General features: G+C 41.6%; 1 protein-coding gene across 1 annotated transcript in view; it reads right to left on the bottom strand.

Moving 5' to 3' along the window:
- Window positions 1-25,654, bottom strand: part of ARHGAP10 (Rho GTPase activating protein 10) — a 241,608-nt gene that overhangs the window by 48,841 nt on the left and 167,113 nt on the right. Inside the window, exons 17-18 of the mRNA XM_090290426.1 lie at window positions 22,083-22,188; window positions 20,617-20,776 (exon numbers count right to left, since the gene is read on the bottom strand). Of these exons, the coding sequence (XP_090146552.1) occupies window positions 20,617-20,776; window positions 22,083-22,188 (266 nt within the window). The remainder of the gene's footprint in view (window positions 1-20,616; window positions 20,777-22,082; window positions 22,189-25,654) is intronic.

Genomic DNA, 25,654 nt, shown 5'->3' with positions numbered 1-25,654 from the left:
ACCACAAACCATGATCATTTTAAATGACACTGTGGGTTTAACTAGTTTCTCAGTGCCCTGATTTTTTCTAGTGTTCAACAAAAACCAACAGAGGAATAATAATAAATAACTTTGATAATATAGTGGGAACCCAATGACACTAAAGAAATTTTCTACTGCTCACTAACTAATCTTTCTCTCCAATTACATACGGTGAACATCTCCTGGTTAAGTTCTTATATTCATGGTGTGAACAAATAACCCCAATTATAAGATGTTGTTTTCTGGTATGCAAACCTTTAAAAACACTCTGGGCACAGTTTAATCAATTTGCACCTGCAAACATTTGGAAAATGCAGCAAACACTTTCCAGAGTCAGAGGAAAGTGCTTACCCAAACACAGCTATAACTCTGACTTTCATAACCCAAATGTCTACAAGTATTCTTCACTGAATAAAGAGCTGATGCCAAGCTAGATTTGTTTTCAATCAATATGTCCTTTGCTTACATGCAAACAAAAAGCTTGTATTTAAACAATAAAAGTCTAGAATAACATTAAAGACGTATAGATACTCTATGTCAACTAGAAGGCATACTCCATACATGATATTCCTTTGTTTTTTCACTGCCTCCTCATCCTTCAGTTTGGGTATATAACTTCTTCCAAGGTTCTTTGTCTTCTATACCAGCACAGAGAACCGGAGCACAGGAAGGCCACCATGTGCAATCCCCAAAGGTCTGGGGACTCACAAGGAGAAGCCTCACCCACCCAGGAGTAGTTTGAACCATGACAAAAAGGAGGACCCTGCCTCAGTGTTAACTATGAAACTTTAAACTGAATATAAGTAAACACATTTATAACTGACTCATCATCTTTTGAAATTTTCAAGGCAAATGACATTTTCCTTTGGGAAAACAAGTGATGAGCCCTAGTTGTTTGGAAGGCTGAAATGACCTTTTCCCTAGAAAGAAAAAATAAGCATGGATCCAATAATTCTCCAAAGGAAAATGTGTGAATTTTAATCACAGGGAAGAAAACATCTCCTGGCGGCACATATATAATTAGATTTATCAGAATCATCTGAAACCTTTTCCAAGTACGTATGTATGCCCCAGGCATGGCCTATACTTAAGATATAATGCAACATACCTTTTTTTTTTTCCTTTTAATTCTCATAAAAATAAAATGCCTAAAGCAAAACCATGTCTTAAAGGTGGTCAATGGTGGTACTTTGTGAGAAGCTACATAGAGGCAGGAGGTCATTATCAACCTTCATATTTAATCACTGCTCCTAAAATTTATGGGAATAGTTTGCTTTTCGTTTTTTATTGACCACCTTTTATTTTTCCAAATTACATTTTATTCATGTTATAAAAGTGATAATTAATACACTTATATTCCTTGCATAAATTCTGGTAAACACCAAAAAGAACTTCTTAAATAAGAAGATAAAGTCTTAAAAGCTTAATGATTAGATTCTTCAGCTACGCGTCAGCTTGGAGCTTGCTGACTCGCAGGTCCAGCAGCTATGTTTGAAGTGCCAAAGCTAAGATTTCCTTCAACTGATCTCGCTTCACCTAGGACCAGCTCTAACACACAAATTTCCAAACTTGATGAATGGTGCAGTACTACACGTTTAAAAAGCACCTGCAGAAGTCGTCGTCGTCGTCGTCGGCAGCCGTCCGTCTCGAGAGACGATGGTGTAGCTTCTTAAGAGTCTATCTGCACCGCCGAGAATGGCTGTGCAGTCCGACTCGGGAGTGACACGGTATCTGTCTCCTCCCGTGTTGAATCGACATCTTGCGATGACGCTGGAGTGTCCTCTCCAGTGAAGCTGAAGCTACAGAGCCTGGGCAGGGTAATATGGAGGGTCTGCTGTTGCCCATGCAGCAGACCCCCCCTCTCTTCGCAGCTGAAGGGTCCAAGGGAAAGACGGAGTCGATACAGCTTGGGTTCAGGTGCGCCGCAGGAGTTGCCGGTGTTGACTACAACGTCAAACCGCCTTAGGGACTCCGGCTCCGGATTTTCTGTCGGGGTTTACTCCCTTAGCCTTTCCCCTGAAGAGGTATGCCGCAAGGCAGCGGAGGTTTTTTGGAATCAGTTTTCCTTCTCTGATGTACCCTGACTGGAAGATCGAACCAGCGACACTTAGCTTGCAGGCCAACGCTCAATCCACTGAGCTAAACCAGCCAGGGCACCTGCAGAAGTACAGGATGAGAAATGTGTGCTTTGGCATCAGCCATGAGCAAAGTCAATGGGGACAGTAAGGCCACCTCCTCATGTCATGACTGGTGAACCAATGACATCTTAGACAGGATTAAGAGACACTGAGTACACCTACAACAGGAAGATGCTAATCCCAACTGGACTCCATACTGAATGGTCCCCACTAGGGCATTGCACTCCACTCTGTGGTAAGAGAATCACGGAGAACAGTGTCTCCAATGGAGAGTGAAGATTCTAGTCTCCAATTCCAATGACTAGGGGACACTGCCCAAACCAATAAGCAATTCTCCAACACCCACTGGGTGTCCTACAGTTCAACACAATTCTGACACTCTCTACCTGGAGACAGTAGCAGATCCTCCAAGTTAAGGACTCAGTCCCCATAAGACTAGTCACAAGTTGTCACCTGTGTTTCTGATCAACTGGCTATAAATCAGAGGTTCCACCTGATTGGTGTGACTCAGTGGATTGAGCACCAGCCTGCAAACCATACGGTCATTGGTTCGATTCCTAGTCAGGACACATGCTTAGGCTGCAGACTAATAATTCTAGGACAAAAATAGTAATAGTGAACTGAGTCACAACTTCAGCATTTAAAGCATTTCAACAATTAAACAGGATATTAACTTAAAGGTTAATTTTTTTTCTTTATAAAAATATATTGTATTGATTATGCTATCACAGTTGTCCCAAATTTTCCCCCTTCACCCCACTCCATCCAGCACCCCCCATTCCTTCCAGCAATCCTCCTGCCCTTAGTTCATGTCCATGGGTCACGCAAATAAGTTCTTTGGCTTCTTCATTTCCTATATGTTTTTAACATCCCTGTCTATTCTTTACCTACCAATTTGTACTTCTTAATTCCTGGACCTTTCCCCCCATATTTCCCTTTCCCCCTCCCCAGCTGATAACCTACCCTCCAAATGATCCCCAGATCTGAGATTCTGTTTCTGTTCTGCTTGTTTGCTTAGTTTGTTTTTCACACTCAATTGTTGATATTGTGAATTTATTGCCATTTTAATGTTCATAGTTTTGATCTTCTTTTTCTTAAATAAGTCCTTTAACATTCATATAATGGCTTGGTGATGATGAACTCTTTTAGCTTTACCTTGTCTAGGAAACACTTTATCCTCCCTTCAATTCTAAATGATAGCTTAAGCAGCCTCTGGAACAACCTCAAACATACCAACATTCGAATCATAGGGTTTCCAGAAAGAGAAAAGAAAGAACAAAAATTTGAAAACTTATTTGAAAAATAATCAAAGAAAACTTCCCTAATTTGGTGAAGGAAATGAGGATTAAAATATTTTTTAAATCGCTTTAAGGAAGTATCCGCAATTTCTGCTATATTGAAGTATTGTATTAGGAATAACGTAAATTTTGCCAAGTGCTTTTAGGCATCTCCTGAAAGATATTCTCCTTTGACTTAATAATATGGTACAGTATATTAATGTATTTCCTAATATTGAGTGACCCTTATATTTCAAGGATGAACTCAACTTAGATTGAAATATTATACTGGTAAAATACTGCCGTTATTTTCTAATGTATTATTTAAGATATCTGCATAAAATGCGTGAGGAAAATTGATCTACACCTTTGTGTCTGACAGGCTTTGGTATTAGTGCCCTACTGGAGTTATAAAAAGAATGTAAAGTTTTTCTTTCCTCTGCTGAGGACTAAATACCAACAAATGTAACTGTTTCTTCCAAGTTTAAAAGAATTCACCTATGAAAATAACTGAGCCTAGTGCTTTTTGGGAAAATAAGCAGTAGCTCTCTTAAAATTTTCTCCATTTCTTTCATTACCATTAGTCACTAATTTCATTCAGCTTTTCAAAATTCTGTTCGCTGCCTATCTATGGATTATTTGCACATTTGTTTCTATGTACATGTGGGACTTCTCGCCCACCCCTCTTCTTGACTAGTCTGGCCGAGGAAAACTGTTTTATTTTATGCTCCCCAACCCACCAAATGCTTAAGGTATTTATCAATATATTTTTTTTAAAAACACCTTTTTTCTCTCTTCCAATTAATTTCACCTTTTATATAATTTTTCCAATTTGGGGGGAGTAAATGCTCAAAAGCTTAACTTATTTCATTCTTTTTGGCTCATTCAGTTATTTAAGGTTATAAATTTCCCAGAGAACATAATTTTTACCCTAGCCATTCACAGTTTTGATATGGATGTAGGAATATTTTTATAGGAAATCTGTAATTTTTTACTTCTATTTTGATTCGTGAATCATGAAAGCTTTAAAATTTCCAGATGATCAAGGACTTTTTTATTTGGCCCCTCTTATTATTACTGTTGTTAATTTCTAGAGCTGGAGTGCAATATTATGGATCACAAAGAGTGGTCTGTATTATTTCTGCAGTTTGAAATTTGGAATTTTTCTTTGTGGCCAAAAATAGATACTCAAGACGTATAAACATTGCTTGATTGTCTTCTGAGTTGTTGTAAGAAAACATGAGGCAACCAGATGTATCCTCCCAGTGGAATTGTTATTTTAACTCAAAAACCCAATAACTGAACCCCAGTATGTCTCTGAAGGACTTAAAATTCAGAATTGACAGCTCCTGAAATTCAGTGATCATTTTGATCGATTACGATCTCATTGTTATTCAGGAAAAAAAAGTTTTCTGTTTTATCACTAAAATTATGTGTTCTATGCGTCCAGTCTGGTGTTCCTGTGACAACAGAAGTCTTGTGTTGACTATCCTCCACGCCCACTCTTTCCTCTGACTTCTTTTATCTGTCTTTTGCATTCATTGAGTGTGACTGTTTCATCAATCATTTCTTTCAGTTATTAAACTGGCCTGTTTTTCAACTTTTGATTCTATTCATTTCCATTTTTAATCTGCTCATTTGTTTGGAAATGTTGTTTTAGGTGTTAAGTCTGCTTTCTTAGCTCAGTAAACACCTTTAAAAAAATAAATCATTTTTTTTTTGAATTCCCATTTTACTGAATGTTTAGTTCTTCTATAGAGATGGTTTATTCTCTTCCTTAGATCAATTTTTCTTCCAGAATACAATTCGTCATCTACAGTTTACATTTTTTCCCCTCCTGCTGTGATACGTTCACATAGACAACACACTCGATATTTTGGGTGGGTTGATTTCAATTACGCTGATGTCTTAAAAAGGGCAGCTTTGTCAACACTTTCTATTCACACCACTACACTACAGTGACATCCTGAATCTCTTCCCATGTTTCAGCTGTCTGTCTTCTTCTATGCACTACGATGTTCTGCAGCCTGAGAAAATGGTGCGTTCATCTGCTAGGGTTGCCACAACAGAACACCACAGACTGGGGGGCTCCAACAACAGATACCTATTTTCTCCCAGTTCTGGGGGCTGGAAATCTGACACCGAGCTGCCGGCAGGCCTGGTTGCTTCTGAGGCCTCTCTCCTCGGCTTGCAGAAAATGGCAGCCTTCCCTCTGCGATCTCACATGGCCTTTTCTCTGTGCATGTATGCTGCTGATGCCTTTTTTTCTTTTCTTATAAGGACAGCAGTCCTGTTGGATTAGGGCCCCATCCTTATGACTTCATGTAACCTTAACTACCCTCTCAAAGACCCCATCTCCAAAGAGAATCACATTGGGGGCTAAGGCTTCAACACAGAAATTTTGAGGGAATTCAATTCAACCCATAACCAGAGGGTTTGGGGAGTCCAAAGATGTAGCCAGGGTTATCTGCAGCCAGGTCCCCCATTTCTGTGTTTTTGCCAAAATGTCCTATGTCACGCCTCCTGCCTGGGCTATAAACAATTTTCGCAGAGGTCAACCCCTACCAGGAGCCTCTGTCCAAGGTGGCTATTTATCAATCACTTCGTATCACTCTCCAGGCAGAAGACAGACCAGGAAAAGAACATGACTTACAGATGCTCAAGTTGGAAGTTATCAAGGTGGGAAATGACATGTCCCTCCTCGAAGGGTTCATTTTTTCCCATCTTCCTCTCCGACAGAGGCTCTTGTTGATAAACCTCATTTCAGTTCTGATGCATTCTTTTTGACACTTTTCTTGCTGGAGATCACCACCCCTGGGTTGTGGGTGAGAGAAAGTCACACTGCCGCCCTTCTCCTTTCTCTGCTGGAGAGCAGGGTGGGCCGGAGGAGTATGTACCTTTGTGGAAGTTTCCAGTCTTTACCCAAGGCTGCCTAACCATTCCCTCCACCTCCCTCCACAGGGGGATTTTTGAAGACTTCACATGCACTTGTCTCATATGATGTCTGTGGAAGGTTCAGTCAGGAGCAAACCAGATCTGGCCTATAGAAATTTTTAGAAATGTCATTTGCTAATCTCCAGCCTCTTCCTCCATGGACCGATACCAAGCTTTTGTTTTGTGTTTCTCTTTTAACTTAGTTTGGGTTTATGGTGTAAAATTTTGAGACCTTGCTTTGCTACCTTAAAGCACTGCTGGAGATATCTGTTCTAGGTAATAAATGAACAATAAATAATACTGGTAAAAACAAAGGTAGGTAAAAAGTAAGATACTATCACATGCAGAAACCTGTAACCTGATAAACTTTGCTTCCTCCTTCACTCTACAGATACGTAAATGGGTCACATATTTTCCTTCAGTTATTTCAATATCACCTAAGTTTATTTCACCAAAGCTGAGCTCTCTCTCAGACCTCAGTTATTGATTGCCCTAAAGTTATTTGTAAATGGTGTGTATGCATCTGTGTTTTTTCAGAAAGTGAAGCTCTTATCTTTCAAATTCTCAAGGGGGTATGAAACATAAAAACTTGTTATAAATCACAGATCTAGAGTAATTAACAGAGACACTGCCAAGTACGGGAAACAACGAAACATCAAAAACAATTTACAACAGTTTGGATTCCCCTTAAGAATAAAGTCAAGTCAAAAAAGTTTTAAGTTACATGGAATTTGGATAAAGCCACAGTAGACTTCCAAAAACGCGCAACTGTGGATGCATGAGGGGCCCTGGGCATAGCAGGAAACACAGTCCTGCAGGAATCACGGGAATAAAACGACTGAACACAAGAAACAATTATCACTCCAAGAACCTTTCCACATCAATCCATCAGTAAGTACAGCTTCCTCATAGCTTATTAGCACATTAAGCACAAATGACCTAATTCCCTCATTAAATTCTGAAAATAATATCACGAACTTCCATGGATACATCATGTAGCTACATGATTCTGAAAATCCTCTTAGTGGTCACTTCCTCACTGGCATCTAAACAGAAATGACATTCTAGAGAAATCAAGTGTTTGAAGCCTTCCCTGGAGAATGAATGTCCCTACTTTCATTTACTGCTGAGGTGGGGGGAAGAAAAGACAATTATCAAAAAGAAAAAGAAAAAAAAGTGGAACCGATAAATAAATTTCATTTTCAGTATACAAAAGGAAAAAAAGCAAAGTTGATTCAGCAACAAATGAAAGAGAATAGGAGGCAGATACTGAGAATAACGCACTAGAGATTATGATCCAGATTTTGTGTGAGTTTCTGGTGTGCAGTTTCTTTATATGAACCGATCTAGAATGACTACCATTTACTGAGAATTAGAAATCTTCCTCAAAATCGATTCATGTAGCCACATTAGAGGATTGGTTTGGCACAACCTACAGTGTGTGGCCCATGCCCACTTTCGGTAATTAAGAATAAGTAATAATGATGACAAACAGCACACCAGCTGTGCAATGATTAGCAAGAATTTCCCTGTGCACGCAACCAGGCACTGGCAAGTGTGGCCCCATAAACTCTGTAAGGCTCATGACTTTATCAAATACAGAGATTTCCTTTCTTACTCCCACACATTCCAACAGAGACAGACATAAGCACTTTTGTGCAATTTAAACTTGGAACCGTTCATGTGGCAATATTGACTGAAACACTATGCATCATTTAAGCTTAAAAAAAAAAATACGGTCTTGTTTTTCTTGGGACAGTGGAAAAACCACAAGAAACTTTCTAACTGTGTAGCTTAACTGCCTGGAATCCTTTTTGGAACAGGTCAGGCTGTGAATGAATAAAGCAAGCTGGCTGACCTTGGGTAAGTTAATTTCAACCCGCCCAAGATGCAGTCTCTTGCGTTAATCTATAAACTGCAGACAAACCAATATTACCCCCCTCTCGAACGGGATGCTTAGGAAAGGGAATCCTCTTCCATTTTATAATTATACCCGTTCTACCCCCTGCAGGCTTAGTGCACTGCTGTGAACAGAACAGGCAAATATCTTCTGAAGAAACAGCTAAACTCATTCAAGTCTTCACAGCGCAGAACTGGCCTTAATCTGGCTCTGGACAAAGAAAGCCAAGGCTTCATGTAGGGCAAGACCCTTAATTCACAATCTTTAGGCCCTGCTATGAAAGTCCGCTGTGTCAGGTAGTTGAACTGTCCTCTTTCTCACTAAACACTGAATTTCCCAAAAGCAAGATCTGTTTTTTTGTGTATTTTTTTCTTAATCTTTTGTGATTGTCCATATAGTACAAGACATGGAGAAACAACTTAATGAATGTTTGTTAACTGAATTAAGAATTACATTTAAAAAAGGGTGCCAATACCAAATAGCAGATCACTTCACTTTTATCAGGAATAACTTCAGATATATACACATACATATATACACATACAAGTAAAAATATACATATTTTGTGTGTGTGTGTGTATACAAGTAAAAATAATATAATGAACTCCCATGTACACATCACGTAGCTACATCAATCACCAACCCATGACCAACCTGAGTTTACTGAAGCAGATTCCAGGCAAAGCACAGTGAGTGCTTAAGGAAGCTTTAGGTGATTAGGTTTTACTCAGCCCTAAAATTCTAGAGACTTGCACAGCAGGACTTCAACTGTTTCATTCAGCATCATTTCACTATACCGTTGATAAGATGCAGGGACTTAACTCCTGTTTATATGAATTAGCCTGTGGTAAAAGTGGTTTCATTGTAAGTCATTTTGCTTATAGTCACAGACCCTACTGATGACATTAAGTGACAACTTACTGCATCTCTATGGTAACAGGAACACACGATACTGCATAAAGATCGACAGAATTCATGGCTACCTGATCAAGGAAGACCCATTACACAAACAAAAGTAAAAATCAAACCCTTTACCTAAATCATTATGTATTAGGGGATCCTTTTACTATGGCCTCCTAGGATATCAAAATAAAAGAGAAACAGTAATTCTATAAATATCCACATGAGAAGAAATAATGACTTGAGACAGGGAAAAAGAAGATAGCGTTAAGCCCTCAATGGTGTGGCTCAGTGGGTTGGGTGTCATCCAGCAAAGCAAAAGGTCACTGGTTCGATTCCTGGTGAGGACACAAGCCCCAGTTCCGGGTCCAGTCCCCAGTTGGGACATGTATGAGAGGCAGCCAATCAACGTTTGTCTTCCTCTCAATCTCCCTCCCTTCCCCTCTTTCTGAAAATAAATAAATAAATCTGTTAAAAAAAAAAGAAAACAGTGTTAATACTGGATGGCGAGCTCACCTAAGACACACTCAGAGAAGGCTATAGGTAACGTAAAATGTTTTTATAAAAAGGCTTTTTAGAGAAAAATCCAGAAGCTAAATGGAGGGAGGAGCAGATCTGAGGAGGGCCTGTCACCCAGACACTCAGCTGCCCCGGTGGGGGGTGGGAGGGGCGGACATTTTAAGCAGACACAGGGGAGAGAGGGCAGGACAGAAATAAAGCCAACAACACTGATTCCGGCCTCACGGGCCACTCTCCGGAGAAATTGACAAACTGGAAAGTTAAAACAAGGGGGCTTCTCAGGGACTTTTCACCCTGTGCCAAATTAATCCAGTCTAAGGCTGCACTGCTTGTAACTGACTTAAGCTATTCTGACCGCGTGCTTCTCAATTCCCATGCTCCCCAGTAGAATTATTCCTGCCCTTTTTAATAAGGCCGATGAGTTGCGCGTCCCTGGTGGAAGGGGGAGGACACTTCCAACGCACAGGAGGATGAATTCCAGTGACAGGGAGCAGCTCCCTGGCGCCTGCCCCTCCAGCTCCTCACCGTGGCAGTTGAAAGGTGCCCTGTGTGCTCAGCAGAATAAACACAGCAGGCCTGAAGGGCTTTCCTCAGAAAAGTCTGCTTACGGAGTTGACCCCTGGCTGGCATCTGGGAACGTGTCCGGTAAACAGTTCTCTAAGCTTATAAAAAACACACCCTAGATGGTAAGGATAACAGGTTGTGCCAACACGGTACAAAAATGTGCGCGTGCAGGTGCCATGCAGGACACCTGCTTTCTGTCCTGGAGGCGGGCGCTTGGGCACATGCGAGGCAAAGGGAGCCCATGTGACCGTCTCTGACAGGCACTCAGTCTCCAGCAGGCTTCCCTGGAGAGTTTGCTCTGAGTGACCCCTCCTGGAAGGGGGAGGGGACAGCATAAGGAAGATGACACAGGGCCGCTCCAGACTTCCCGTGTTGTCTTCACTACGTCTCCGTGATAAATTTAGGTGTCAGTGCCATCAGTCTGCCAGCAAATCCCCGAACGTGGCAGTGGTCCTGAGGCCCCTGACACGCCCAGAAAAGCAGCCACTGCACTTAACGGGAAGGCTCAACTTCACCAAGTAGTCGCTTCACCCCAACGTCACCTCACCCTGACTTCTAGTTCCTGTGGAAACTGGGGGATTAATGGAAGTCTGGCAGAGGGAGAACTGTTATGCCCCAACGTGCATGAACAAAGACGGTCAACCCTCAGTTTAGTCATTTTGTGGCTAACGTACAGAAGTCAGAACACTTGGCAGGCTGGGCATCAGTGGCTGCCATCCCAAAGGTGCAGGAACTGAGATAACAGCATATGGCTGGCAGTCAGTTACCACTAAGTTCAGCAGCGGTGCTTCAGAATGGCTTTATTTTCAGAGAAATTCAGAAGAATTCAAAGGAGGAAATGAGGTCAGACCGTGGAGACCTGACCTGAACAGAGATGCCTTCTTCAGACTGCCCCAAGTCGACCTTCTCCCCCTTCTCCACGAAGCAGGTATCAAAATAATGGAAAGGGGCCACCTCTCATCACTTAGGCAGAACATCTTTCACTGTGAGCTCAGGTTTTCCTTGGCCAAACTGAGAAATAAATATTTCAGTAAAAGGTTTCTTTGGTGGCTGGCCCCAGGTGGGGAACAGGAATAAGCATGTGTCATTGATGAAATAAATCATGAATCTAAAATGAATGACATCCTTACCTGCTCCCCTCCAAGTTTCTGTGCAGAAATATGGAAAATAAGTCAACAGCCAAAGACAAAAAAAGGCTGAGCCTGAAGGAATGGTCTGGACCCTAACTCCTCACAGATTATACCACAGCTCTTGGTTTCTCCCTTGGTTACAGGTTTCTGACCTGGGAGTCCTAGACATTCCTAAAATTGTATATACACTCCTTTTGGGTATATACCAGGTTCTCGAATAACATCATTTCGTTCAATGTCATTTCATCATAATGTTGATGAGATGCAGTAGGAACTTAACTTTTGTTTATATCAGTCAGCCTATGGCAAATCAGTTTCATTATATGTCGTTTGGCTTAAAGTCACAGAACCTACTGATGACGTTAAGTGAGGACTTACTGTATATAATACACTATTTTCTGGGAACAGGGCTCAAAGCTTCCATTAAATTTTCAAAGTGGGTCCTAATGAAATAAAGCTTTGAAATTATGGCTCTAAATAGGGGGAAAGGATGTCAGATGCAGCAGTGGACTTTAAAATGCTGACTGACTAACCGACTGAGTGGAAGGCCCATGGACCACCCAGCCAGGAGACTGGGAGAATGCAGTGGCAGATGAAATGGGTAACGGATAGGAAACAATTACCTAGAAAAAGAGAAATTACGTGAGAGCTGAGAGAAAAGCCATTTCTGGTTTGTGAAGAGAAAGCTGAAGAAGATAGTTAAAGAAACTCTAGTCATTAAGCAGTGGAAATATAGTCACAGGTTCTGGTCAAAAGTCCAGTTTCGGCTATAATCATGTCGCTCAAACACATTGAATGGATCTGTTTGCACAAGGACTGGGCCCAGGAAGCAGCCAGCTTTACGGACAGTCAGGAGACACTGGAATATAAACCATGTTGAGTTAACACCAAGTCAGTGCAGAAACTGTGTATCCATACACTTATCCACGTGCAGGTCCCTTGCATGGTATTTTCTCCCATTGTCTGAAAACGATTTGGTTGCAACCAAAACAGTACCAAGTTGATCTAAGTAAAAATGGATTTATTAAAAGGAATCAGCAGGAAGTGGAAAGAGCTAGAACTCAAGACTACTCCAACTTAGTAAGTCAAGACCACCAATAATCAACTGGTAACTCCCCATTTCCCACCTCTTCCTCTTCACACCCTTCTTTGCTCACTGCCTCCCCTCCCTCTGGCTCTGCCCCACCTGGTCCACTACAGGGGTGTCTGCCTGCGCCTCTCCACAGCTGGTCTCGATTCCAGGTTCCACACCTGTAGGAGAGAGACTCTGCCCAGGCCCACATTCCTGAGGGACTGTTACTACCATTGAGCCGTCTCCGGTCAGCAGATCAAAGGAGGGTGACTCCAAGTCTTACATACGTGCCACAAGGTCCATCTCTCCAGTGAGCAGTTCTCAGAAAGGCTGGGCTTCTGCTAGGATATGCTTGGACTAAATGACATGGGGCACTATGGATGGGGGAGGCAGGAAGGAGAGAGGAAGAAAGGGACGAGGCTGTGAGCTCAGAATCTAGAAAAATACTCTTCTCCCAGCTCTGGCTGTTGGCAAAGTAGAGGGATACCTTTTCAGGAAAAGAGAGAAAAAACTTTCTCTGCAAGTGTCCTAGTCTGATGCAAATGATCGCTGGAAAGGCTTCAACAGTATACATATTATATTAATATACTTTTATCATCTTTAATTCCAAAGTTTTTGGTCAAAGCATGCAGCTTATTTGCAATATCCTGGCTTTCAGTTGAGAAAAATCACATTACATAATATTGAAGTGATGATCCTTCATGTTTCTGTTTTCCCACTTTACACTATTGGGTGTACTTTTAGATTTCTGAAAATATATTTGAGACATCAAAATATTTTATTTCGGGTGATTCAGTTTGATCTACATATATATCCCAGGTCTGCCGTTTCTAAGGATGAGAATACAGCAGTCCAGGCTATTAGACAGTGACCATAAGACAAAAGCCTTCCACTTACAGCCATTTAGAAGGGAAGGAGCCACAGTATAGAGTCTAGGACTTACCAGCTCCACCTCCAGAGCCAGACAGTCCTGGGTTCGAATCCCAGCACTACCACTTACTGGCTGTGTAACTCTGCGTCTCAGGAGTGAGGTGTATGAACCAAAGGATCACAACCTTCCTCATTCTTAATTCTACAGGCACTGATGGGGTCGCAGGTTCCAAGCACGGAGCTGCGCTCTGTCTTTGCAGCTTTGTAATCCCAGAGGCTTTGGCAGAGAACATCTGCATGGATCAGACCCCAGAGGTCTGCTATTTTGCCTCGGACTCCGCAATCTCCACTCAAGCATGAACACTGTCTCATTATCGAAAAATACTATGAAGTCCTTCCTTCCTTGTATTGAACCCAAAACTCACCCTCTGGCAAGTTCTGTCAACCTGTACTGAGTAGGCTTCCTTAGACACCCAAGACTGAAACTACTCCCCCTTCTAGATTGTGGCTCCTCTATTTTCCTGAGATGGTTTCGATGCTTTCTCCATACTGGACACAAAACTACTGCAGGATGAAAGACCCTTGTCTCCCCAGTTCCCTCTTATCAACCACTCCCATCCCAGGGGAGAATACTACCTACCCTCCACAGAGCTACGTAATGGCACAAAGCAGAGACCTCCCGTGTTGCTGCTCATGGAAAGAGTTGAATTGGGAAGACAACGTCATTATTATTTTCCGACTCTCCTTAAAAGATGTAGAAAGGAGGAGAGAAAGTTTCCTGGGCTTTTCAAGCTACTTTCTTAAACACCCTAGAAAACGTAAGGCCCTGTTGAAAAAATATCTAACAGTGAAGTTTTCATGGCTATGCCAAAGAGGCCAACGTTCATGAAAACCAGAAGAAAGAAAAACGCCCCCTGAAAATGTAAAATATCCTTGTCTTGACTTCTACAATTAACAGTCGCTACTCCGGCAGACACAAAGCTTTGAGAAACTTGGGAGTTCTATTGTTTGGCCGTGGTTGGAGAGATTTATTTTTCTCTCACATGAAAACCGGCGCTGCCTAGCAACCCAGGGCCAGCAAAGCTAAATCAGGAAGTGTTTTTTTTTAAGAGATTTCTTTACCTCATCAAATGACAAGCTCGCTCTAGACTGGAAGGTTCCTTGTACTGGAAGAAGGAAAATCTTGCATACTACTCACTTGAGCCTCCTTTACATTAAAGGACAACAGAGACTAACCCACAGAAGAGGGTGGGGATGTGTGTTGTTTTTGCAGCAACGGGAGTGGAGGAGTGGGCTGCCCTGTACCCAGAACAGTCCACATGTGGCCACTGCTGGCCTACAAGTGGGGACCGAACAAGGAATCCATTCGACCACTCCACCACCGAACTTGCGACAGGGTGGCCTCCTCTTGCTTTGGGCAAAGACAGGTGGATGCAAGTCAGAAAGACGGTCCCCGAGTTAACAAGGGGAAGGCCATGCACCATTGAGACTCTTCTGCATGTGCCTGTAACTTAATATTCTGGTGACCACACTGGACACCTCTTGGGAAACATATCTGCCCTTCTCGCCTTTACTAGTTCTACGTGCTTCCATGACCAGAGGACAGCAGCTATTCAAGGACAAAGACTTGACAACACGTGACAAAGGGAGAAAAACCAAAGTGCACTGAAGAGGCCACGGAACAGGAGTACGATGTCGGCCTTTTCCACAAAGCGTTACTATCATGAGCGGCCTCCACTGTCACACCCGGAACAGTGAGACAGACTGCCTGCCCAGGAGACCACTTCAAAGGCTAAAACGCCTACTTTGACCAAGTTATTAGAATTCTCACGGAGGAAAAGGTTTATTTAAATAAAACCTGACCGTCCCTTGGCACCTTGTGGCCCACAGAAACTATAATGAAAGCTAGAAAAAACGTCACATGAGCCCTGGCTGCTGTGGCTCAGTGGATTGAACATCAGCCTGTGAGCGCAAGTGTCACTGGTTCGATTCCCAGTCAGGGCACATGACTAGGTTGCACATCAGGTCCCCAGTTGGGGCCATGAGTGAGAGGCAACCACACAGTGGTGTTTCTCTCCCTCTCTCCTTTCCCCTCTCTCTAAAAATAAATAAATAAATAAATAATTTTTTAAAAAGAAAAGAAAAAACGTCACAACCATCAGACAGTTGATGAACATCAGAGTATACTGCAGACCACACGAAGCTAAGATCAACCCACAGTTGGCATACCACCTTGAAAACCGAATTAAAATCCTTAGCAAGGTAAATATCATCTGGATTATAATTATATTAAATGTATTATGCAAAGCAGTTTGTTAAGAATAACATTATATACCTTACTTTGTACAAACTGCCAATTTAAGTATTAACATAAAATTAGGCAGATATTAAAGGAAAATAACCTTGATATTTTCCTTGATGATTCTCAAACGTTCTTCAGAATCGTCAAGGGCTCTCGGAGACTGAGGAAGATACACATTACAGACAGCAGCCAACAGGTCATTAGAATATGAGAATGACTAGCAAACTGTATACAACCCAGGTCCTAGCCTGCTCTTCCTTCCCCATCATGTCTGTTCTGACTCTTCTTCTTGTATATGCTTCTGTCATATGGGAAAAATACAAAATACAGCTACATTCATTATCACCCATTCCTGAATACTCATTGAAATGCTTACAAGTGGGTTTCAGCCCTGGCTCTCAATCGACATTTAGCTCTTGAAGAGCACACGTGCATCTGCTGGTCCTCAGAGCCTCCCACTTCGTCACAGTGTCTGACGTCACTGACAACGTCCCCCAACGGCCCTGACACTGAACTTGCCTGCATTTCTTCTGGCTCTGGTTTTATGACTACTAGTAAAATCTCATTGTTTCTCAAGTATATTACCCTTACCTCCTCCTAGTGATGGAAAGCAAAGCCTTTGAGGTGGGACAATTCTTAGTTTAAAGCCAGGCATTGTCACTTACTAGCTACGTGCCCGTGAGCAAGTTAATCTCTCACCCTTCAGTTGTCTCATATGTACAAAGGGATAACATAGGTAATAAGAATTTTGTACACACATAGAAATATTGTTACATATATGCAATGGAAAATGTACAGTAGTCCCTCTCTATATTGTGGTTCACTTATCATGGCCTCACTGTATGGCGGGATTTTTAAAAATATTATATTTAATTATTTATCGCGGATTTTTCGCTATATCGCAGGATTTTGCAATACTGTATAACGTATGTTGTTAAAGTTACATAGACTTAAGAGTGTAGAATATGTTTAAGAAAATAAGTGGTGTTTATAAGTGTGGAAAAGGTTAATAAGGGAATGGGAAAGGTTAATAAGGGACTGGGAATCATTTATAAGTGTGTGGGAAAGGTTTATAAAGCCTTAAGATTATATAAATACTAAAATAAATGCAAGGTTCCTACTTCGCGGATTTTCACCTATCGCCAGGGGTCTAGAATGCAATACTCGTGATAAGTGAGGGAATACTGTATATATTTTAAGTGTGTATGTGTATATACATACATACATGCACACAAACACCAGTGTTATGTAAGATAAATGCCCTAAGTAGTAGATCAAAAGCATACAATACAATGAGCATCCAATAAATACTCTCCCGTGCCCATCTCATGCCTCGGCTGTTACACTTCCCACCACTAAACGATCTCACAAGGTTGCGCCCACGCCTCCAACTGTCTGCCAGACACCAGACCACAACAAACATTCAGCTTCTTACAGGGGAAACTCATCTCAGTTCTGCCCTTTTTTTCTTTCCTATTATTAATAGCACCAATATTCCCCCAGGATAGAATCCTCAGCATCAAATATAACACCACCTGCTGAGATGCCCCTCAAATCCAGCCCCGGGATTTTGTCTGGTCCACCCTGCCAACCTGTAACTCCCCATTCTCTGGTCTTTCATCCCTCTATTTTCAACTGCAAACCTCACTGCAAAAGTCAGCTCCTTGAAACAGTTCACCTGAAAACCACGACAGGTCCTGCTACCTGCAAACTGAAACCCGAAAGCCCTTCGGTGGCGTTCCCAACCTGCCCGCAGCGGACCCGAACCTCCAGTCTCAGCCCGGCTCACTCACCCAGGCTGCAGCAGGAGCTGCACTCACAGGACAAACGGGTCCTCTGTGGTTTTCTGATTACATGACCGCCCTCCCAACACACACACACCTGAAGTGTCCCCATATTCAGCCCCGCCCATTCTAAAACCAAGGGCGACCACCACTCAGGACACTTTCCCAGGTCCCCACAGTTGACGCACTCCCCTAAAGTCCCATCGGCTTTCTCTCTGTCTAATGGCCCTTACTCTCTATCATCTCTTCAAGTTTCTGGTGGACATTTCTTCCCTCCCCTATGGCCTCACAGTCCTCCTTCCCACACATATCACGCCATGTCTGACTTCAAGCAGCCATTGTACTGAATGAATCTATGACGTGTATCCTTTGAGACCAAAATGTATGCAACACTCACAAATTCTAAGGCACAACCCCAATTTGAAAATCCTTGGGAATTTCAAAGTACCCTTTCCCACCTGGGAAATACAATTTTCTGGTTTGCAAGGGAAGAAAGACCTTGATAATATTTTTGGCCCATGAACACTTCTTTTAAAACAACATCTTAATGTACGATGTGGAAACGAAGCCAGAGCACTCGGATTAAGTTTCCTATAAAGTACATCTGGCTTTCATGAACGCAGCGCAGAGGCGAGGATACAATGGGATCCCCAGGGCAGATTCACTCGGAGTCTCGTTCTAACTCCAAAATGAAGCCAAAGCTTCCTTGCTTTAATTATACGTTGAAAGTTTCTTCTTCTGCTTCAGTGACTTTCCTAGCCCGTCAACATTCTTCACATTCCTCAGGCGGAAAAATAAATAACGGAGGAAAAGAACACATCTTTTCTTTCTTCTATTGTTAGCTTTCCTTCTCGGAGACTACCTGGGTCTCTTCATTTCCTTTCCAGTTTCCCTGCCTTTCTGAATTCGAATTACTTCCTTCCTCACAAGACCATTCTTTTTAGCCTCCCCTCTCCTTACTTCCTTTTCATTCTCAAAAATATACTAAAAGGATCTCTATGCCTCCTGCACCACAGTCAAGTTTTTGGGTGGTCTGTGTGCATCTGTTGTCAAGGAAACCTGTGGCTCATGAGGATACAGATGCCCATATGAAATTTTCCTGCAAAACCACCCTTGTCAGAAGAAATATTCTTCCTCAATGCAGATCCTGGACAAAGAGCTGGGAGTGGGAATGAAAGCAGACAAGGATGAAACTGGAGAAGAAAGATGTTATGGGGAAATGCACTCCCAGCAACAGTAACTGATCCAAGCTAACTGTTCCCTGCCCACCCCTCCACCCCTCACCCTCCAGCAACCCTGTGCTTCCACACTAAACCCAGGCACGCAGGGAAGAATCTGAAACTCAGGATCTCCCCGTCCCCCTTCTTGGCAGGAAATTTCAGTGCTTCAATTAACATCGGTTGCGCTTTCCTAGCGGCATTATCCAGCCTGGCCACAGAAAGGGGGAGAGAGAAATGGAAAGCCCTCTCCCTCTAAAGCGTGATCTCTGAGAACCGGTCAGTTTCATCTGCTGTAACTATGGTAATTGGCTCAGCAATGCCACTTGGAAATTCCTCTAAGATTTGTTAATAAGGTGGAAGCTGCCCCATCTACTTCCCAGCAGAAAAATCATGTACTTATCTCTCCAGCTTCATATAAGAAAATAGGAAGCCACCGCACTCAATGGAGATCCTTTTACGTGAGAGCAAGACCCCGAGCCAGTGTTTTCACAAATAAATTGGATAAAAGTTTCCTAATAGGGAGTTAATCTAATGATAGTTGCATTTACTAAACACTGTTGCAAAGCTTGTAGCCTAATAATTATTTCTTTTTCAAAAAATGAATAGTAGCCACCAAGCTCTCTGTATAACTTAGTCCATACTCATGAGGTTTAAGGACAGTTTGACAGGACCACGAAAGGCATAAATTCACCATTACCGACTAAAAATTAAAAAAAAGAAAAAAAAATAAAGGCTTCACAAACTTCTCACACCCATAAACAAGTTTTCTGGTAAAGAAAATCTCTGATCACGTTCAAGTCTTTCATTGGGAACCGATACTCACACACGCTAGACTTGTCCTAGCAAACAGCAAATGCAACGAGGACCCGAGAAATGCTTTTGCAATGCTTTGCTCCAGGGGCCTATCCCCCTGTGTGACTGTCTCTCTCCCACTCTTTGGACCCCCTCAAAATGTACTGAGTTCATTAAGCCATCCAATAAATATTAGCCAAGCATCAAGCTATGCACCAGGTTTTATTCTAAGTACACAAAAAAGATCTCTGCCCCCAAGGATCTGGCAGGGAGAAATAGCCAGCAACCCAGGAAAGAAATAAGTACACTATACACCATGTTAGACAGGAGTAATGCTAGAAGATACAAGCCCACAAATAAGCTTCTAGCCCCGAGACTGTGACCTGCTTTCCATCAAGGGCTGTAATGTTCATCTTCATATCCCAGGACCTAATACACACTTGGCATATAACGCAATATCACTTTTTAAAGTAGCTTTTAATTAAAAAATGAGTAAGCGAGAATTGGAACAGTTTTCACATTCCCTTCTCAGAGGAAAAATGATTAGCGAGGTCCTGGCCGTAACTGACAGAATGAGAAAAAGAAGTCTGAAAGTTCTTGAAAGAGTCTATTGTATCTTGAAAAATCATGAATTCCCCTTGATCAAAGAGAAGCAAGTAACAAGATGTGTCACCTAAGAGAGTATCCCTTTTAAATTAGAGATTCTTCACTTGGGGTCCCCCGATTCAGGAATGTATGTGAGCCTCCTGAAACTGTTAACATAATTGGGGGTGAAGGGGGAGTTATGGGTAGTTTTCTGGGGAGAATATGACACAGATTGACAAAAATATTTTCCCTGTGTCACAGAAACAGAATTTGAGTGAGAAATCCAAGGATAGAATTGAAGGCAGGAAAAAAAGTAAAATAAAATTTAAATTTAAATTTTTTTTAAAAAGTGTACAACCACATAGCCAATATTCATTTGCATGTGGATTAAATATTTCTTCCGTACACCAGCGAAATAATGGGAGACCAGGTGGGCTTCCGGTTTATGAAGCTCCATCAGAAGCTCAATGCGAATTTCTCAGAACCAAGCTCACCATCGCGATAAAGTAATTTCAAAAGGAGAGAAGGAAATCATTTTACAGCACAAGATGACAAGCCAAATATAGCAAATACTTGAAGGAATAAAAAAAAATAACAGACAGTTTTACCTTTTCGTGGTTTTCAATTAAGATTTCCACAACGATGTTCTGAAACTTCAGATCCATGATGGCAGCGACCGTTTCCTCCTGCGGCCTCATCAGAGTTGGTCCAAACACCACTCCTAGGTTTGCCACGGTCATTAGGTTCTGCTTGCAGTGGTCTGACACGCTAGTATTGATGAAGCGGGGATAGGGGAGAAAGGTCTCTGGTTAAAAGATGAGCAAAAGCTGTAGAATGGACAGGATTCTGCAACTCTACATTTTCCTACAAACCAGGACTCAAACGTCCTCAATGTCCGCAAATGACCGGACCAGAAAGACCATACACCATGAGGCCCTTGCCTGCCATTCCGATTCTCTCTCTGCCCAAGCCATGGTGGCTGGCTTAATAACGCCATGTGTACACGGAGCCTGATCCCTCGTTTACTATTCCCCTCTGCTTAGAACATCCCCTGCTTTCTCTGATCACTGTACTCTTGCTTCCAGGGACTGCGAGACTTAGAAGAATTACCTCCACAAGCGCAGAGACCTCAGTCAGAGCACCCACGCTCACCCCTTGGGCCCAGTGAACAACCTGGACAACTTCTCTGCAACTCAAAGGGCTCATCTTCAAAGAGACATTCCATAACAACTCTCTCTGTAGCTCCTCACCCAACGTATATGCTCTATCTCCACACCCTACTTGGTCTTTTGACCACTTATCACCTGAAATTATATTTTTATCTGTTTATTATCCTTTCCCCTTTGAAAGAAGGGACTTCCTGAAAGTATCTTATTCAATTATGTATCTACTAGCATGTAAAAAAGGCATTCAATAACTATTTGTTGACCAAATGAATGAATGGCGATACCAGGACTAGGACCCTTGACAGGTCATAATATCTTGTGGCCTTCTAGCTTCTTTTCATGTAAAATAAAGGCTCCAAAACATAGTGCTCCTCAGCTTCCTCTAGCCTCAAAAATTCCATAATTATAGTAATCCAGGAGTCATATATATGAAGAAAGGGCTAATCTCTCTACTGAATTATTAGACTGTTTGCTTTTTAAAGAGGAAATAAAAAGAACAGAATTGTTCCTATGAAATAACTACCTATCACTGACAAAACAAATTTAATGGACATATTCAAACTTAGAGTTAGGTAGGTGTGAAACCAAGCTAAATGTGCTAACAGACTTATAATCACATTTCCAGAATGTGTGTACAGGGAACTGCATAATATTCTCTCCTTTTACTTCAAATCAAACCCCAAGTTGCTGGCAGTGATGCTAAGCAAATAATTACACGACTTCATGAAAGCATCGTATTTCAACTGTCTTGTCCAAAACACACACGATGAGTCAGAGGTCCAGCCTGCCCTTCCAGGTGCGGTCCCTGGTATTGTGTTTACAGCCCCAGTTTCAACCATTACAAATCCAAGAGCACCGCACTACACCCAGAGCAGAGCGAAGGGAGTCAGGAAGGAAGAGAGGCTTACTTTGTTAAGTGTTTCACCAAAATATCCAACATTTCTTTATTTTTTTCTGGCAGTTTGTGTACCAAGAAATGGATAGCATTCACACGAGATTCTGGGCTCCCACTTTCTTTAAAAAAAGAAATAGGATAGTTAGTCGAGTATTCGGAATCCAATATATTCCTAAAAATCACCCAATAAAATATCTTACCCGTTCAACATCTCCAGGGAATTTGAACATGGTTTGCCACCTTTCAAAGGAAAAGAAAAGCCATCCCTCTCCGTATTTTTAATCTGTGCCCCCCCACCCCCCATGAGGAATTTCCACGAGGCTGTAGTTCCTGCCTTTCCCTCAGCCGTTGCCTCTCCTCCGGCACATTGTACTTCCACTGTGCTCACCATGCACTTGCATGGGTCTCATCACTGCCTCAGCATCCCACAATGGAAGGCAAATAACATATCAGCAAATAAATTCTCCCCCCTCCCAGTAAGTTGACATTCTAGCCCCCAATATCTCAGAATGTGACTGTTTTCAAACACATGCAGGATTTGTTTTAATCAGGTATCTTGGTTAAGACATGCAGGCATGGACATGACTGTCATGAAGGAAGACATTTATCCCCAATTCCGAGGAGAAGGAGGCATGTTGTGCCACACACTGGGCCAGTCCAGAGGCAGAGAGGGAACAAGGGGAACATGTAGGCAAGAAGCTTTATTGTGGTTCTATGTGTAGGGATGGAAGAGCTAAAGTCAGAAGGCTTAGAACAGGCCCAAATTCTTTCAGTGGGCTCTGGGACTTGGGGGCTGCCCTCAGTTGTCTGGTACCTGGCCCTGTGTGATTAGGGCAGAACATGGCTAGAGTGTAAGAGCCCAAAGGAGGGAGGCGGGGCGGCCTCTGGATTAATTGGATGGCATATGGAAAGCATGCTCAGGTTTACTATCTCCAGGAATTGGTTAGCTCCAGGAAGCTAGTTTCTCAGGATCAATAAAGCCCCAGATGTTAAAACATCAGAATAAAAAGACACCCTTAACGCAGCGATCTCACTTGGGAATATGGTCCTTGCAGATGTCATTGGATAAGATGAGATCATACTGGAGACACATATGAGAATGTTCACAGAAGTAGTACTCTAGGTAATAGTCCAAAACTGAAACAACCCAGGTATCCACCAACAGTAGAACAGATAAATAGACTGTGGTATATTCATACAATGGAACATATTGTACAACAAAAATGCATGGAGTCACTCAAACAAATGAATCTCACAACATAAGCAAAAGAAGCCAGACACAAAAGATTATATTCTTTTAGATTCCATTTATGTAAGGGTCAAATGCAGTGGCCCTACGCCATGATGTCAGAAGCCAGGCAAGTGCTCACATGGCATGGGTGGATAGTGAACGTGTGGGTATGAGGAAGAGTTCCTGGGGTTCTGATGACGTCGCAGTTCCTGATCTGGGGGCTAATCACACGGCTATCTTTACTGAGGAAAAATCCACTAAGCTGTAAATTTATTATTTGTGCACATTTCTGTTGTGTGTCAACAAAAAGTTCACTGAGATTAAAATGACCCATAATCAATCTCACTCTGAGGTAAGTTAGTAAATTTTAGTTTAATCCTTTCAGAGCTGTCCTCCCTTTTTTGGTAATGAGATGTCCAAACAGCCTATTTCACTTAATTCGTCATGGACATCCCTCCAAGTCATTAAATGGAGCTCCACATCTTCAATTTTATGATCAGTTAGGTTGCTTCCAGCACTTATAAAATTAAGTTGGCTCCACTTTACACTTACAACAGTAGTGTTTAAGAGTGGGGAACGCGACTTTACAACCCAGGACACAGCTGTGGCTAAAGACGAAAAAGAGCAAAAGGCTAAGAAATGAAAAGGAACATGATAAAGCTGAGAACAAATAATCAAATCACGTTACATAATAAAAGACTCTTAGACACAGACTACGTTGAACACGGAAAACTAAAGTACAACTATCTAAAGACTTATGTGATAAATTACAATCACGTTTTTAATCTGGGGTTAAAACCAAGATCTTACTAAATCAAAACTGGAGAAAAATAAGAGCAATAAAATATAAAAACATCTTCAATTCACAGCTTTAATTTTGTTTTACTTTTTATTGAATTTATGGGGGTTACATTGGTTAATAAAATTATATAGGTTTTAGGAATAAAATGATGTAGGTTTCAGGTGTACAATTATACGGTATTGTATGGTCATCACCCCAAGTCAAGTCTTCCTCCTTCCATCACATTTATCTTCCCCTATACCCTCTTCTACTCACAGCTTTAATTTTAAAATTAAAGCAGGGACTCCAAAAAAGTAAAAAGTTCCAAAGGAATAAAAGGATAACTGACTACGACAAGAATTTTATACATTCAAAACATAAAAATTATTGAAAACTTTGCACTAAAAAGCGACTTCTAGCTCATACGTCTATCTTGTCATTAATAATCATCTTTCTCCAAGGAAAATCTAATTTAATATTTTTGGATTTATTAGTTACTCAGAAACACAAGATAGAGAAATATTTTCTTCCCGCTAAAGATAAGGGTCTCTATTTCTAAAAATAGAATTGGTTTTGAAAAATAGAGTCAAAACCTCCCATTTTCTTTTTCTGGTCCCTCTCCCTCTCTAATCTCATTTCATTTGAAATCACACCCACATTTTTTCCCGAGTCTGCTTTTTCCTTCTTCCAAATAGAAGAATTTTTGGAAGAAAGGCTTTTAAAGTAAAACTACTTTTTTCTCTATTTCTTTTTATTTTTGACATTGATTGGAGCTTTCTATTAATGGACATTTCCATGTGGCTACAACATAGTAATAACTTTAAGATACTCAAAAAAAAACTTTCCTAAGATAAATTATCTTTGGTTTTAATTGATATAAATTGACCAAAAAAATGCAAGGCAAACTAGGATACTGAATTAATCATAACACCAAATTCCAAATACATGCCAAGGAATTGGGAGTTTACTGTAATAGCAAAAGCATTTTTAACTGTGTAACTATAAATCCCCAACACTTAATGTCTATTTGTTCATGACACTATGCCAACTAACAGACACTGAAAAGATATGATCATAGCTTACTGGAGCATATCGAAGATACACAGGCAGATAAATATTAAATTATTTCAATATTTAAATGCCATATGTCAAGAGTATTTTGTAATTTTAGGAAAAGCATTAGCAGTAACCATCCAAGCACTTCCCAAAGGACAAGGCGCTTCTTCAGTCCACGGACATCAAGTATTCCAGTTCTTCTGTGGAAGAGCCTATCTACTCAGAAGTTAGTCCATCAGGCTAAGAGAGCTTGATGCCATTAGGCATCCAATTCTTTTAATTTCCAATTTTCTGAGTCCTCCCCTACCAAGACCGTATGGTTTTGGCTTGCTTCCCATGCATGTTTACCAACAAGAACGAAACATTCTGGGTAGGCAAACACCAGTGCCCTGGATCCTATAAGAGTTATAGTTTTCACCATAAATGACTGAAGGACTGTCTGAATACCATTTTGCTTCCCACGTAACCTGACTCCTGACCATAACAACACAAGAGATGTGGTCTAAGAGACTGACCT

Source organism: Furipterus horrens, unplaced genomic scaffold (assembly GCF_987537825.1).
Source record: "Furipterus horrens unplaced genomic scaffold, mFurHor1.1.pri manual_scaffold_10, whole genome shotgun sequence".
NCBI classification, from domain to species: Eukaryota; Metazoa; Chordata; class Mammalia; order Chiroptera; family Furipteridae; genus Furipterus; species Furipterus horrens.
Note: the sequence above shows the minus strand (reverse complement) of the source record. Positions and strands in the feature narration are given on the sequence as shown.